This window comes from Haemaphysalis longicornis, unplaced genomic scaffold (assembly GCF_048455015.1).
Source record: "Haemaphysalis longicornis isolate Haplotype H1 unplaced genomic scaffold, Haemaphysalis longicornis Haplotype H1 scaffold_12, whole genome shotgun sequence".
Classification (NCBI taxonomy): domain Eukaryota; kingdom Metazoa; phylum Arthropoda; class Arachnida; order Ixodida; family Ixodidae; genus Haemaphysalis; species Haemaphysalis longicornis.
The window spans coordinates 112,179,549-112,194,151 of NW_027526225.1; the positions used below are offsets into that span (position 1 = coordinate 112,179,549).

At 46.5% G+C, this 14,603-nt stretch overlaps 1 protein-coding gene across 8 annotated transcripts in view; it reads right to left on the reverse strand.

Annotated features, from left to right (window-relative positions):
• Positions 1-14,603, reverse strand: part of LOC144163271 (uncharacterized) — a 94,474-nt gene that overhangs the window by 52,876 nt on the left and 26,995 nt on the right. For 5 of the 8 annotated variants that reach the window (XM_077694158.1, XM_077694156.1, XM_077694150.1 and 2 more), the window contains 5 exons: positions 13,473-13,606; positions 9,089-9,189; positions 4,967-5,002; positions 1,439-1,510; positions 846-872 (listed from right to left, as the gene is read on the reverse strand). In XM_077694158.1, the coding sequence (XP_077550284.1) occupies positions 846-872; positions 1,439-1,510; positions 4,967-5,002; positions 9,089-9,189; positions 13,473-13,606 (370 nt within the window). The remainder of the gene's footprint in view (positions 1-845; positions 873-1,438; positions 1,511-4,966; positions 5,003-9,088; positions 9,190-13,472; positions 13,607-14,603) is intronic. The other 3 variants (XM_077694152.1, XM_077694151.1, XM_077694155.1) reach the window with 3 other exon arrangements.

The window sequence follows — 14,603 nt, forward strand, 5'->3', positions numbered from 1 at the left end:
GCCCGTGTGCAGAAAAGAGGGTGGGAAGAGAGGGCGTGGGAGGAGGTGGAGAGAGTGTGGCGTCGGCGCTGGTTTAGAGCCACGTGGGTGGAAGAGGGCGTAGCGCAGCACCAGCGGAATCGCGGGGAAGCGTAATAGAGTGGGGCGTCGAACGCGATACCGCCGCTGCCTCCACCAAGTGGACACCACCGGCCGGCTAGACGCAGCGGTTTCGTTACCTCCTTCGGTCTGCGCCCAGGTCAATCTTGTTTTGTTTCATGAATAGGTGGAGCCCACTGAAACCGAAACAGCTTCAGTGGGTAATCCACACACATATTAATGATTCGGCCCGCCAGTTTTTAACACGAACGTTTTATTTCTGGATTCACGAAAGATTTCACGTACGTCATATCCGTCAGGGAAGTGGCGCCAGTACAACGAAGCAAGCGGCCTATAAAGGGTGCCCCCCTGCACACAGGGTTTTCTTGCGGGGAAGCAACCTTTAGTACTAAAGAGGACGTTATACTTCGGGTTTTTCGTTTTCGGGTTGTATATTTGAACGAGGGTTTTATGCCGGGATACACCACGATTTCACTGACATCATATCCGTCACGGAAATGACGCCAGTACACCTTTGCCGAAGCGACCCGCCAGCTGGGCATCGCTCGCCAAGCACACCCACAAGACAGCCGCCGACCCGCAAACCATGCTCAGCTGCAGATTTCGCTGCACAGTTCACTTTCGTGTTTTACGGATTCGTATGACAGAGGAATCAACCACAGTTTTTTTCTCATAGTATACGGCTAAATAAAAATTTGGTGTGGTCATTTCTGTGGCAAATTAGCTGGGACAGCAAGAATACTCACCTTCGGGGAACGCGTCCTCCTCAGCAGCTTGCAACGCAAAGAACGAACACATAGTTGAAAATATCGTTCACGTAGCGCAGCCGCGCCATATTTGAATCTTAACTGCGTACGGCGCGATATTCAAGATGTCGGCCACGATAGCCGGCTTTAATGTTGAGAAATGGAGCTCTACGGTGCTAGAAAGACGCGCCAACGTAATCAACAAAGCTCGGACAGTTGTGGGTGGAGGAAGGGGCCCTGGTGCGAGGCTACGTTAAGACATGGCAAGAAAAGAGGGAGAGGGAAGAGGTGGCAAGGCTCCGTCAGGCGTATTTTCTTTTGCCTTTGGCCATGCCACTCAACACAGTTTGTCTTGGATTGTCTTGAAATAACCGGGTACAAACAAGTTTCGAGACCTCACTATTGCCTCCGCGGCTCTGGCAAGGTGTGTGGGGGTGGAGGGGGGTTGTCCTTCACAACCCTTTCCACGAGACCATTGGAAAGTATCACACCTGCGTTGAACCCGCATTCGGTGATGCCTATGAGATTAATTATGTCATTTCTAGCCAGAGGCAATAAGGTAAGAACCTTGAAAGCACGTCCAAAACACTCACATCTGACGACATCAGGGGGCAGCTCCTCCGGCACGTTTTCGCGGATAATCATTTCGTGACGTCGCTGGCGACCTACAGAAAGAGATAAGGGGGGGAGGGAAGGGTTCAGAACATTATCTAAATCAGCAATATGACATTGAAGCGTTAACCCATCGTTCCCATCCCGGTAAATATTTGGACTTATAGTGATCACCAAATCGAGACCTCGCTCAGCGCTGACACCACTGACCTAAATATAACCTCTAATGCAGTTCTGTCGTTATCAGTAGGACAGGGAACGCGTGACAGTTTGCCTTCGGTAGCCTCGACAATAACGTGCTGTGACGCGCAACAATGCCCATCAGATAATTAAAAAGACAAGCAGCTATATCTAATATTGTACTTTCATGTTTTGGGCCTGATGACACACATGACTCTGTGCTTATCTTTCGAAAAAAAAAAAAAAAAAAGAACCCCGTCAGATCATTGAGACACCTGTGGCGATAGCTGGGCAAGTTCTCTTGCTTTTAATTTATAAGCGTGCTGAATGCGTCGCCTCCCGTCCTTTTATCTACTTTTTCAGGCGCTGCGTTGGAGATATCTGGGTGGTTGCCCTAAGCATTTCGCTCGAAATGGTTTCGTTCTGAAAAAAAAAAGGTGCGTTCTCCAGAATCGCTGTGGCAAAATTACTATTGTCACAACATTCAAATTGTTTCGATATTTTACTCGAGCAAAGAACGAGTTTTCGTAGCACCTCATTACTTACCACAGATTATGCACATACCAAGATCAATTCTGTCGTAGCATTATTAATTTTTCACATTAAAAAGAACTATCAAGGTCCGAAAGCTTCAATGCATATCCTCTTTACTTCACTCGACACCAAAATCGACATTTTTGGGGGAATCTAAGGCAGCCTTAAGCACATACCAGGGAATGCTTGCACGCAGTTATTACCACGTTGTTTACAGTGGAACGAATAAAGTACCCGTAAAACAACATTTTACACGGAGAGAATGTCTGACGCTAAGCCACCGAGCTTAACGCTTTCCGGAGTTAAGGGAGCACAATAGGAAGGATTGAAACGATCACACGATTCATTTCCCCATATAGTAGTGGTCCCAGTGAAAATAAATCCCGAACACTACTGAAAAGTGGCAGTAATGAAAGCCGAGGTAGTTGGTACGGTTGCATACTCCGAACAGCGCTAACACGACGGGGACAAAGAAAGAAGGGCGAACTCAGCGCCTGTGTTCGTCCTGGGGCGGTATTCTCGTGTTAGTCCGTTTTGAAAACGCCTGTTTTGCGTCCGTGTTGCGTCCGTTTTATTGTGACGTACGTCCAGTTGTAGGTGGGCTTTGAGTTGACTTTTGCGGAACTGTTCCTGTAAACACATTTTAAACGACTAAGCCTATCTGAAACTATCTTTTATATGTTTACTGTTCCGCCAGCGAACCAACAACAAGGCGACGAAAAATCGCCTGCTCCCAATCGTCTGCTCCGAGAAGCCGTGGCTCATACCTCTGCCGTGCTTGAAAGGCGCCACATCCGGGTGTTCGCTTTTAGCCAATCAGGGCTCGCTCAAAACGGACACTTTTGAAACCGGCACAAAACGGACAAAACGCGAATACCGCCCCTGCTTTCCTTGTCACCGTCGTGTTAGCGCTGTTCGAAGTATACTACTGAAAAGACACGACTCGTATTCCGAATAGCATTATTTTTGTTTCAAGCGGTTCAATTTGCAAGGAACGAACTGTTTCCTTTGAGCAAGATATTTGCAACAGGCGCTGTCGCTAGCAGCCAAACAATAAGCGACACGAAAGGCAATAGAGACAACACAAGCAGCCGATGTTTACCGAATAAAAGCAAACACATCTCTTGGCGCCAGATGTTTTGCTCCCGTACTTATTTCCAGTTTGGTCTCCAGGCTCGCAGCTAGCCCTTTGTTGAGCTATCTTTGGCGTTCGAGGTCATTTTTTATTTACGTCTGCTTTGTTTTTAATGACGGAAACATATGATTCGCGAGAAATGCCGCAATGCAAGCTTCGCCCGCACTAAAACCAAAAGCTCAGCAGTGTTTTGCCGCCTAAAGTAGCCCAATAAAAACAATTTAGACAGAAGTAGCTTTCTAATCGAAAGTGACCGCGAAGCTAAGAACAAAAGTATATTTGTACAGCCAAAAGCTTTATGACTGTAAACATGGGAGTGCATGACGCTCACTAAATGCAGACAGTGGTTTCTATACCTTTTCATTCGTTAATCTTTAATACGATCAGGACATGTTCCGGGCTGTGTTGCGCATGCGTAGTGACATCTTCCTGTCGACTGCGCCAATTATAGGGCCGCTAGCCCAGCCAACTGATAAAATGGCAGCTCCCAGGAAGAAGAAGCTAAAAAGGCCTATAGCGACGGGCTGGCGCACTCGCGCAGTTTGTACGTTTAGCGGACACAATCCCTGACGGCGCTTGATAGCATTCTTGACTTCTGCTGTACTTACGTTACGATATCTAGAAGCGATTGCAAGGAAGACCCATGCAATTCAGATGCTTTTTATCAAACAGCGAAATCCCTTTCAAACGTTTGTTTCTCGCTGCCCGAGTGGGCGATGATAAAAAGGGCTCTCCCTCACGCGCTGATATTTCCACATGCCGTGACGGTACTACCGCTGCAGACAATCGCGCTATCCCACAATTGTTTTTTTTTTTTTGTGTGTGTGTTTGTTTACTTACTTTCTTGAGTGTTCCCACTAAACGTACGAACTGGGAAAGTGCTCTGCAGGTACGGAGCTGCACGCGTTCCCGCATTCCCTGCCATAAAGCTTCTGACTGTACTTTCCAAGGACAGTCCTGGGTTGTCCTATGAGGCTGCTCTGCCAGCGTAAACTTTTCGAAAAAGAAAAAAGCGAACATAGGGTATACCGCGTATACGAAATAATGACATTTACACGAAAAAAAAAAGTGTTCGGAAAATCAGAAAGCATACTGCCCAAACAAAGAGATGGGGACATCTTAATTGGTCTTGAGAGGGAAAGATAACATTGGTGGCGAGGGGTTAAAAAATTAACGGCGGGAAACGGTTCCAGCAAAAAAAAAAAAAAAAGCAACTGTGAATTTCGTTAGTATGAAGGTACCAAGGCAACATTTGTAGGTCTCTCGAGCCACTCGTGGCTTTCAAACTAAGACTACAAAATGTTTAGAAAGTTCTGGCTGAGGTGCAAACTTCGAGGCAGTGCGCCAAATATTTTCCTGGCAGTTGAAACAAAGAAGCCAGCTCCATAGTTTAAGCTAGATTCTACCACGTCGACTAGAATGGTAGAACCTTCGCAAATCAGAGTAGAGAAAAAAACAACGAATTAGCACCGGCCAAATAATAACCTCGTCTTAAAATCGCGACATTCGCAAAGCAGGGTTTCCGCTGCGCACAGCGGACGTTTCTTTCGCAGTACGAGCATTTCGTACGTCACTGTTATTCTACACACGCACGCTGCATGCAAATGACGCCACACTGTCGTGCAGCAGGTAAGAAAAGCAAGATGCAGGATGTCCCTACCTTCTGGGGAATCGTCCACTTCTGGCGTAGCGACCGCTTCAAGGACACAAAGGGAAAGGGTTAGTAGTGCAGGGCAGCCCACAATGGAAGCGGCGGCGAAGACTATTGGCAACACAAATGCTGCTAACACGAACTCTGGGAATACGTTTTGCAACACCATATAGGCTGTGCGGCTTCAAACGCAGTCTCCCAGTCGTGATCGAGGTGCGTCGTGAACACGAGCTCGACGGGCGCTTCTCTGAATATTGACACTAAAACTCTGTGATGCGTAATATCTAAATCTGGGAAGGACTGACAAGGCAGTTTTGATGAAACTTGACAGTATCTGCATTACCACGGGCTCACGCGATGACTGGTTCAGTTTATAAATCGTACTAACTATCCGCTTTTTGACAGAAATACTTGTTCGCCACCTTGGTGATAAAGCAGATGCGTAAATATTTATCCTAAGGTCGTTGTCTTATTTCTTTTTTATTTTTTGCGTTCCTGCCAAAAAGGAGGAATGGAATATAGACAAAAGCCTACGACGGCAAAAGTTAAATGCTGGTTTAGAAAGGGAATGGCGAAAGTTAAATGCTGATTATCAGCTTCCAGCATGAGGCCTGAAAACTGCTGTTCCGAGAGGGAATGACCCCAACAAAACTAAACCATTTGGGTCTAGAACCGCTCTTTCCGCGTGAAGTGGCGCTACTTCGTTGATAATGTCCCGTTTTCTGGATTCATGTGTAACTGCACGAGATTTTTAGACACGGTGTTTATCTAGCTTTCCTGATCTAATAGAAACACGTTGCAAAAACATTACCACCCCTTCCTAAAGGAAGCTGAGACAAGCGCGAAATCTGAATGTGCGTTCGACCTAAGCAGAAAGTGCACCTTTAAGCGATCGCCCAAACTTTCACATACCCAAATCGCAAACGAATAACGGACCCATATGCGACGATTTTTCGCGCACTACAAATAAACGCATCTACGAACGATCTAAATGTACACCGACACGCGTGGTTTACGAGAGAAAGGCATACTACTGCACTCCTTCTTCGTTATCGATGCGGGTGTTGCCTTATCTAGAGCCGTTCCCTTTTCGCGATTTACAAGTGACATTTGGACGCAACGGAAGCCCGATTTAGGCACGAGCCGTGTGTCCGGAGATCTATCTTATCAGAGCTTTTCGGTCGACCAACTGGTCTGTGAGGAAATGCATTACAGTTAAACCTGGATGTAACGATCGCCTGCATAACGAATTCCTGGATTTAGCGAAATAACAAATTCCTGGATTTAACCAAGTTTTTCAATTCCCCATTGCCAGCCCCATTGAAGCCTACGTGTTTGCGACCTCTATGTATAACGAAGGCGTGGCGACAGTTAACGAATTCGCTACGTTGATGAGCCGTTGTTGTTTTCACTTTTTCTGAAAAATCGGCTGGAGGAACGCACTAATTTGACGAACTTCGCCCGCGCCGCAAACTACCGCGCATTTTCAGTGTGAGTGCGGTGTCGGTTAGGCACTGGACCTGCCAGTCGGCGTGTAGTATAGCGCGTCTCCGCTGCTATTTGCGGTGTCGATTCGTGGGTGACGAGTTCTGCTGCTTGAAAAATGAGAAGTTTTGTCTTTTCGAGATAAGCTCGCACTTTTTAAATGACGTATCTGCCGGCGAGGAAGAAGAACGTCGGCAACCGGGTACAGTATTCCAGTTACCACGCTCTCACCAATTCTGAGTGCGGAAAAGCGCATAAGGTTCATCGAGTTCACGAAAAGGCGCCCCTTCAGCATGCGTTTGGTGCTTGCAACCCGTTAAGGCACCGGAAAGTGTCGAAAGGCAGAAGTGATACTTAAGCTACGTTTGTGACACGGGGGTGAGTGACACGGGGGTGAGGGGGGTGAGTTCTTTGGAGCGCCGTGTAGTGACTGAGCTCATGGGAAAGCAGCTGGCGAAAATCATGCCGTTTTCACCAACGTTTTTCACTGTGAAATAAATCCTTGAAGGGTGAGTTTACAGTCACTGACGTCTACCATTTCGGTTTTGTTTCTGCTTCACTCACGCGAGCCTTAACTAAAAACCTGCATGTAACGAAATAAGAGTTTGTTGTTGGGCCCATGTGGTGTTGGGCTTCTCTGAATATTGACACTAAAACTCTGCGATGCGTAATATCCAAATCTGGGGCAGGGTTGGCAAAGCAGTTCAGATGCAACTTGACAGCACCTGCTAAGCAGGGGCCCACGCGATGACTGGCTCACTTCATTAATCGTACTAACTATGCGCTTTTTGACAAGAAGACTTGTTCGCCAGCTTGGTGATAAAGCAGGTGAGTAAATATTCCCCATAAGGTCGTTTTATTTTTGTTTTTGTTTTTTGCGTTGCTGCCGAAAAAGCCTACGACGGCCAAATGAAATGCTGATTATCAGCTCCCAGCATAAGGCCTGAAAACTGCTGTTCCGAGAGGGAATGACCCCAACAAAATCGAACCATTTTGGGTTTAGAAGTACCCTTCCCGCGTGAACTGGCTCTTAAAAAAAAAATGGAATTTTGTCAACTTCGTTGCATCCAGGTTTAATATAGTTTTTTTTTTTGGCAGAACGTCACCGGTCTCACTAAGAAAGCTTTCGCTTTAAAAACAGCAAACTGAGGACTGTGAATTATCTGTGGTCGAGTTTATCACGAACACTATTCAGATTTCCACTCTCGGAACACCTTCACAATTACCACAGTTAAGCCTAAAGCGGCTTCTCGCTCGTTCCCTAAGTAGTACGCACTCTGCCCCATTACTACGACACTCATCTGACTGTTCCTGGCTTCGAGATAAACACAATTTTCTGAAACCTTTATTTCAGCTGCTATTAGTGGAGCGAATCCGCCCACTAGCAAACAGGGCACAAATCACCACCGAATACATGCCAAGCATACTTTTTTATCTTGTTTTGAGCTTACGAGCAGGACATATGCTACTTGCGGTCTTTTCAAGCAGAAGTAAAGAATAAAACACGCCAGCTAGCCTGCCTTAACAACTTCTAAATCAGTCGCAGAATAATGTGTTGACGGAAAAGTATGCCAGCACTGGCTTATAAATTCTGCGCAATTAAAATAATTTCGGGTACGCCCGGTATACAGTAACACGTCGGTCTTAAAGAGAAAAAAAAAAAGGACACAGGCCCTGTCGGTGTCTTTCCGCAATGAAGTATTTAACCACCATGTTTCTTTTGATATCATGCGACTGGGGCACATTACGCAATGTCTTGCGTAAATGGATCGTAACAATGGTTTTTGAGATCAGGTGGAAACAATTTTAGAGGTAATTCACGCTTCGAAGTTATGAACAACCGATGGAGCAAAAAGCAGGCATCGCTCCACAAACATGCGACATGCTACCCAAACGTCAGTCAAGAAAAAGAAGAAGAAGAATAAAAACCTCGTATTCTCTACATCTAACGCACTACGAGATTTCCAAACTTCTAATTGATAAACAGTGCCTCCACCGCGACCCGATTAAACGAAAATTAGTGGAAAACGACTGGCTATTTCTCCTTTGCGACCCCCTCCCCCAGCCTAACTTTTTCTTTTACAAATACAACACAACTCATTCCCTTTCAGATTTTATAACGAAAAAAAGCGAACTGGTTTATACGTGCTTACAATATAAAAAGCATTGACTGACTGATTGATCGATCGATCGATCGATCGATTTATTGATTGATTTTGATTGATTGATTGATTGATTGATTGATTGATTGATTGATTGATTGATTGATTGATTGATTGATTGATTGATTGATTGATCGATCGATCGATCGATCTACCGAGGGAAAAAAACAGTGGAGAAAGGCAGAAAGGAAGGAACAGGTGATTGAATGGCACTGTCGTTACGCGTCCCCGCAATGCAGTTGCGTTGTTTTCGTGTCTTCACTTTTTTCGCGTCCCTCCTTGATTGTCGTCTTTGATCTTCGCGGTTAAGTTACGACATTAGAACGGACATTTGAGCATGCATGCAACACCGCATGGAATTAAGGCATGGCTGCGCATTCTCAACGCCATTCCGAGCGTGCAGATCCGATCCTGCATCCATGGCGCACTGGTTAAATTGCACACTCGACGATCGCCCGTTCACAGCAAGAGCAAGTTCGCTTACGAGGTCCGGCGTCGTTGTCGAAGCGAGCCTTGGGCTGGAACAGCTGCTTGAAGTGGATCTTGCAGTAGATCTCGGCCTCGTGGGACATGTATCCATCCACACTGCGCGAGGAGAAGGAAAGAAAAGAGAGAGGGAAAAAAGAAGTTGTAGCGGCAGTACTAAAGAGCTGTGCAGTCAAAGCTCAGTGTCGTGGGAAAAAGAGTGAAGAAGCTCCAGAGTCAGTATCGCTTACACGGGGCACAGATTATGGTGCGTCTATGTATTTACCGATGCCGCTGTTGTTCTGTTCCCCATAATTGCAGACAGCTCGCAGGAAGACTTAAGTGCCCCAAGAAATTTTCTGATGCCTCTGTCGTTCTATTCTACTCCTCTCCAGATGACTTATGTTCTCCAAGAAATGTTCCGACGTTGCTGTTGTTACGTTCCCGACAATTGCAGTAAACAGTTCTCAGGAAGACTTAAGTGCCCTAAGAAATTTTCTGATGCCTCTGTCGTTCTATTCCACTGCCCTCCAGATGACTTATGTTCCCCAGAAAATGTTCCGACGTTGCTGTTGTTACGTTCCCCACAATTGCAGGAAACAGTTCTCATGAAGACTGAAGTGCCCGAAGAAATTTTCTGATGCCTCTGTCGTTCTATTCTACTCCTCTCCAGATGACTTATGTTCTCCAAGAAATGTTCCGATGGCGCTGTTATGTTCCCGTCAATTGCAGGTAACAGCTCTCAGAAAGACTTAAGTACCCAAGGAATTTTCTGATGCATCAGTCGTTCCGTTCCACACAATTGCTCGAAACAGCTCTCCAGACGCGCCTATATGGGGAAGGAGGGGGGGGGGGGGGGTAGATGGCTTGCCGTTTACGGGTTAATACCCCCCCCCCCCCCCCCCCCCCGGTAACCCGAAAGGCATTGTAAACTAGCCCCTATGCTCATAGTGCATGCCGCATGTTTTGGGTACGCCCTAAGACAACCCCATTCTCTACCAGGTCAGCCACTGTCCAAGAGCCACCGTTTGAAGTTCATTGCAATTTGTGAGCTGTGAAGGCACGTACAAGGCACTCGTGTTGGGCGCTGAAACGTAACGTACATGTTTTTATTCCTTCTGATAAGCGTCCTTTGTTCTTGCAATGACCATTCCTGGCCAAACGGGTGTCTGTCGAACCGCTGATAACATTCCTATTATTATTCAGGTACAGAAACAAATCACACTCCAGATTTCAGCGCGAAGCGTTGTTAAATGTTTAAGCTACGCGCCTCCAGAATGCGATGAATACGAACTGAGCGAGCAGCGCTGCGGCCTTGCGCGTCCTTCAGGCAAAGAACCCGTGCTGCCATCTACGGGCCGTAGCACACAACCAAAACGTTTCCTCTTGGGAAGCTCGCTTCTCTGCGGAGCACTCCTAACGTAAGGAGAAGTATCACCGACGCGAATGTACAGAGGAGGCAGGAGTGCCGCGTTCACAACACGGACTAAAAGCAATAATAGCTAAATCATCGTCTTGAAGTTGGATGATTGGCGAAAAGCCGAAAACGGTAAGGCGCTGAAAGATTAAGCTAGATGAGAAGTTCTAAAAAATTACAGACCGCACATGCGCATGTGTCCAGCCTTAACTATCCGACCTCTTAGTTTAATCTGACTTTAACTCTGCGGCGATTTTGCTTTCTGCACATTTTTTTTTATAGACTCGTGTGTTGTCTTCCTCAAGTCGTCGGCTATCCGTCATCTTCGCGACCGACATATTTGAAAGCGGGTCTCTAAAAAGGGTGGACGCAGAAGGCATCTCAGATCTGACTTTTGTCGGCTGTACTTGGTACAGTTCGTGCACCCTCAGTTACCGTTTATATACACACATGTACAATACGCGGCAAATGAAACGCGAACACGAAAATATGAATCAGAACACGCAAAATTCAAAAATACTGTTCGTTGAGGTCTAATATAATAGCGCGCTATTGGTATATTCGGAAAGTTGCATTTCCGGACTTTGTTTTTGTAACCAAGCCACGCGTAATTTTGACTTGTATGGAAAGAAATCGCGCCATTTGCGTGTTCTGGTTCATATTTCGTGTTCGCGTTTTATTTGCCGCGTATTCTACAATATACACAACACTGCCCATGCTAACGTCAACGCTAAAAACAGAAAGGCTGAGTTTCTAGCGATGCTCTAATCGATTATCATTTGTTTTGGCGTGGAGCCGGCCATGTTATTTTTGTGCCTCATCGGACAGTTTATACTAAGCGCCATTTTTTGTAGAGTGTAGGTAGCGTTTGTTTTTGCTCACACATTCGTTAGCCGTCAACCGTGCTCAGTTGCTCTGAAGTGGGCGTCTGCAAAATAAGGGGCCCACGTATCTGACGGTAATTCGAAAAGAATTCCCCTCGTCATTGGTTAGTTGCTTTATTTATTTGTTTACTGAACAGATCCTTCTTGGACTAGCATGGGGATCGGCTGTGCGGACCCTCATACAAACCTTTCCGACTTCGTCGCATAGCGCAGAGTTGGCTTTTTTGCACTACACCGGAGTACTGCCAGAAAAATTGACACACAAAGAGCGCGCAAAACACAGTGCGTCTTCAGCTGAAGGAGCGCATTGTTTTTGCGAGACTGCGGCAGCCAGCTCTCCTCCTCCCCGTAACTCTTTCCGTCATCCGTGAGTGCTTCAGATCTTTCACAACGTCGGGCAGGGTTTCCGGCTGACTACCTCTTAGCCCAACATTCGGAATTTCAGAATGCCCGCTCCGATTCTACAAATGGGGAATATTGTATAGCATCGGACTAAAGCTAGCGGCACAAACTAATAAAGTTGAACATTGTTATAACGAACACTGATACAGTGAATTATTGGCTATAGCGAACTAAATACAGACTTTGGTTGGTCACGCTTTATTTCAATGAAACATTCTTTTATAACGGAACTGAAACCGTGAGAGCCACGCTATATCGGATTTAACGAACAAATATTTGACCAGGAGGCTGAGAAGATCATTGAAAAAAAAACCGTAATCCTACACTGCAGAAGTTTAAAGACCGTTTTTTTCGTGGATACTGTCAAAAACTTCATCCTGTTCACTGCTGTGAGTATCCACCAGACGAAGATCACATCCTTCATCAAATAAATAAGGACGCAGTCCTGTTTTGTCAAGTGACCTCTGTTTTCTTGCATTTTCACGTACTGATGTTCCGGCTCATTCAGCTTGAAATGCAACAAGGAGAAAGGTAAGGGTTACCTTGTGTATAGTGAGTTCGAAGCCCCCAAAAATGCATTCTTGTATCAAGTATTTTTGCGCGACGCAGATTATCGATTTGTTATAGCCGATTTTTACCTCTACAATTATAACGAATATCGGTTATAACGAACTAATTGGCTGGCCCGATAATACTTTGTTATAACGATGTTCGACTGTAACTCTAACTCTGGCTAAGCACGCGCGCACGCGTGCTTACACAGGTTTACGCCGCACATTGTTCTAGTATGTTCGGGTTCCCCACAAATGATAGCTCATTGGAAGTCTCGACGACATGCTTTGCTGAGCAGGCGTGTTTAACCTTTTAGAAGTTTAAAGCTTTAAACTTTTAGGAGTTTGAAGCTCTCGGCTCCGGCTTGTTCCAGTTTCACCACTTCGTTCACATCCAATCCGATTGGATTAGTCTCGGATTGGATTGGATTGAGAATCCAATCCGATCAGATTGGATTCGGATTGAGACGTAATATAGAATCCAGTGCCGGAAGCGTTCAGCCGGGCCCTCTTAATAGGTGACCGGTAAAAAGCGCAAAGGCTCATGGGCACGTCGCCTGCTCCCGCTACTTCGGGTTCGAGATTTTTCCTTCCTGCCCGTACGCCGGCGTCTTTCAGGCGCGTGTGTGTGGTGTTTATTTGTCACACAGTGCTTACCTTTCAAAGAAGCCCCTAGTAGGATTATTCGTTGCTGTTAATTGAATGCGCAATGCATGGGCGATTTTTGTAGGAGGAAACAGATAAGCAACCCGCACACACACGAGTAAAAGCCGCCGGCGTACGAGAGGCCAGGAGAGCTCCCGAACCGGAATTGGCAGGACTCCGCGGGAGCAGACAATGTACCCATGAGCCTTTGCGCTTTTTATTGGTCACCTATTGCGAGACCTATCTGTTAACGGTTTATTCACGCTGGCGAGTGAATGAGTGAGTTATTTGCAATCGACGTTAGATTAGGTGCGGTGGAGACCTGGTGCAGACCCGGTCGGCCGCACTGAACAGCCCACCCGAAGGCTTCGCCTCCGCTTCCCGTGTGGAAAATGTGAATTGGCCCTTGCAGAGGGGCGCCTCGGTGTAGTTTTAGTGCTACATGATGCAGGTGAAGGCGAATGCGCGCACGCCACTTTTAGAAACCAGTACGAGAGTACTCACGAGAGTAGCTTGTTGCACTCCTTGCAGCGGAAGCAGTTCTTGTGGTAGAAGTTCTTCTCGGCGATGATGCGCTCCACGGGATACACGTGCGTGCCGCACTTGCGGCAGAAGCACTTGCTCTCGTCAATCTTGATCTGCGAGCAAACAGGCGGGGGCGCGAGATAGAGTAACGGCTCGCGTGCAAAGGATACCACAATCAACGCGCGCTGAAAGTGCCCGTTAGCGCGGGCTACTCGAGGACAGAAAAAGGCATCTCCTTTGAGCCCAAGGAATAGGGTACTAAGCTATAAAGGTCTATTTTGACCCATTTTGCTGTAACTTGTAGCGTCCATTCAATACGACGTGGTCTGTGTTGTTTCTTGCTTTTTCCTCTTTGAGCTTCAGTGATACCACCATGAACCGGACAACTTTAAATAAAATTTCAAACGAGAATTTTTTTTCGTACGGTAGAAACCGCATGGCAGTAGCCAGCTTCGTTAAAAACTACGGCCAAAGGCAATAGCATGTGCGGCACGTCTTGCCTTCCAAGGCGTGTCCGCAATTTTTCGCGGTCAACCGCGCTTCACACTGCCCAAAGAACGGTGCAACGTCGCCGTACCGTGTCAGCTCGCTTTCTCTCTCGCAGCTTTGCACTGTGACGCGTTTAAGGGACCCTGCAACACTTTTTTTCAACTTTTTTCGAAATGTGAAATGCATTCTTAACATAGTCAACAAACCCATCCAGTACTCAAAACAGGAGGTCACAAAGTACCTCAGCCAACAATTACTGCTCTATGCCCACCAGACAAGTTGAAAACTTGCTCAAAAAAGTTTTCTCTCTTTCCCGAGTCTCGGAGTCCTTTTAGCGCTCGAATTACGTCATTACGGTAATGTGGCGTCCATCGGCCGGCTTTCCTTCAGTTGCAGGCAATGAACGCATTCAATAGCCCCCTTTGAAAAGAAAGCCATAAAGCAAATCAGATACGGAAGGCGGATAGTCCTGCTGCGACGAGTAGATCTCGCAGTGTCCCTCCGCGCTGGCGATAACTATAGCTTTGACAAAGCTTTTAGAAGTGAAAGAAAGAGGGAAAGCGTTCATCAGAAGTGTTGCGGGGTCCCTTTAAAATGCCTGTCGCGAGAAGTGTGCTGTGC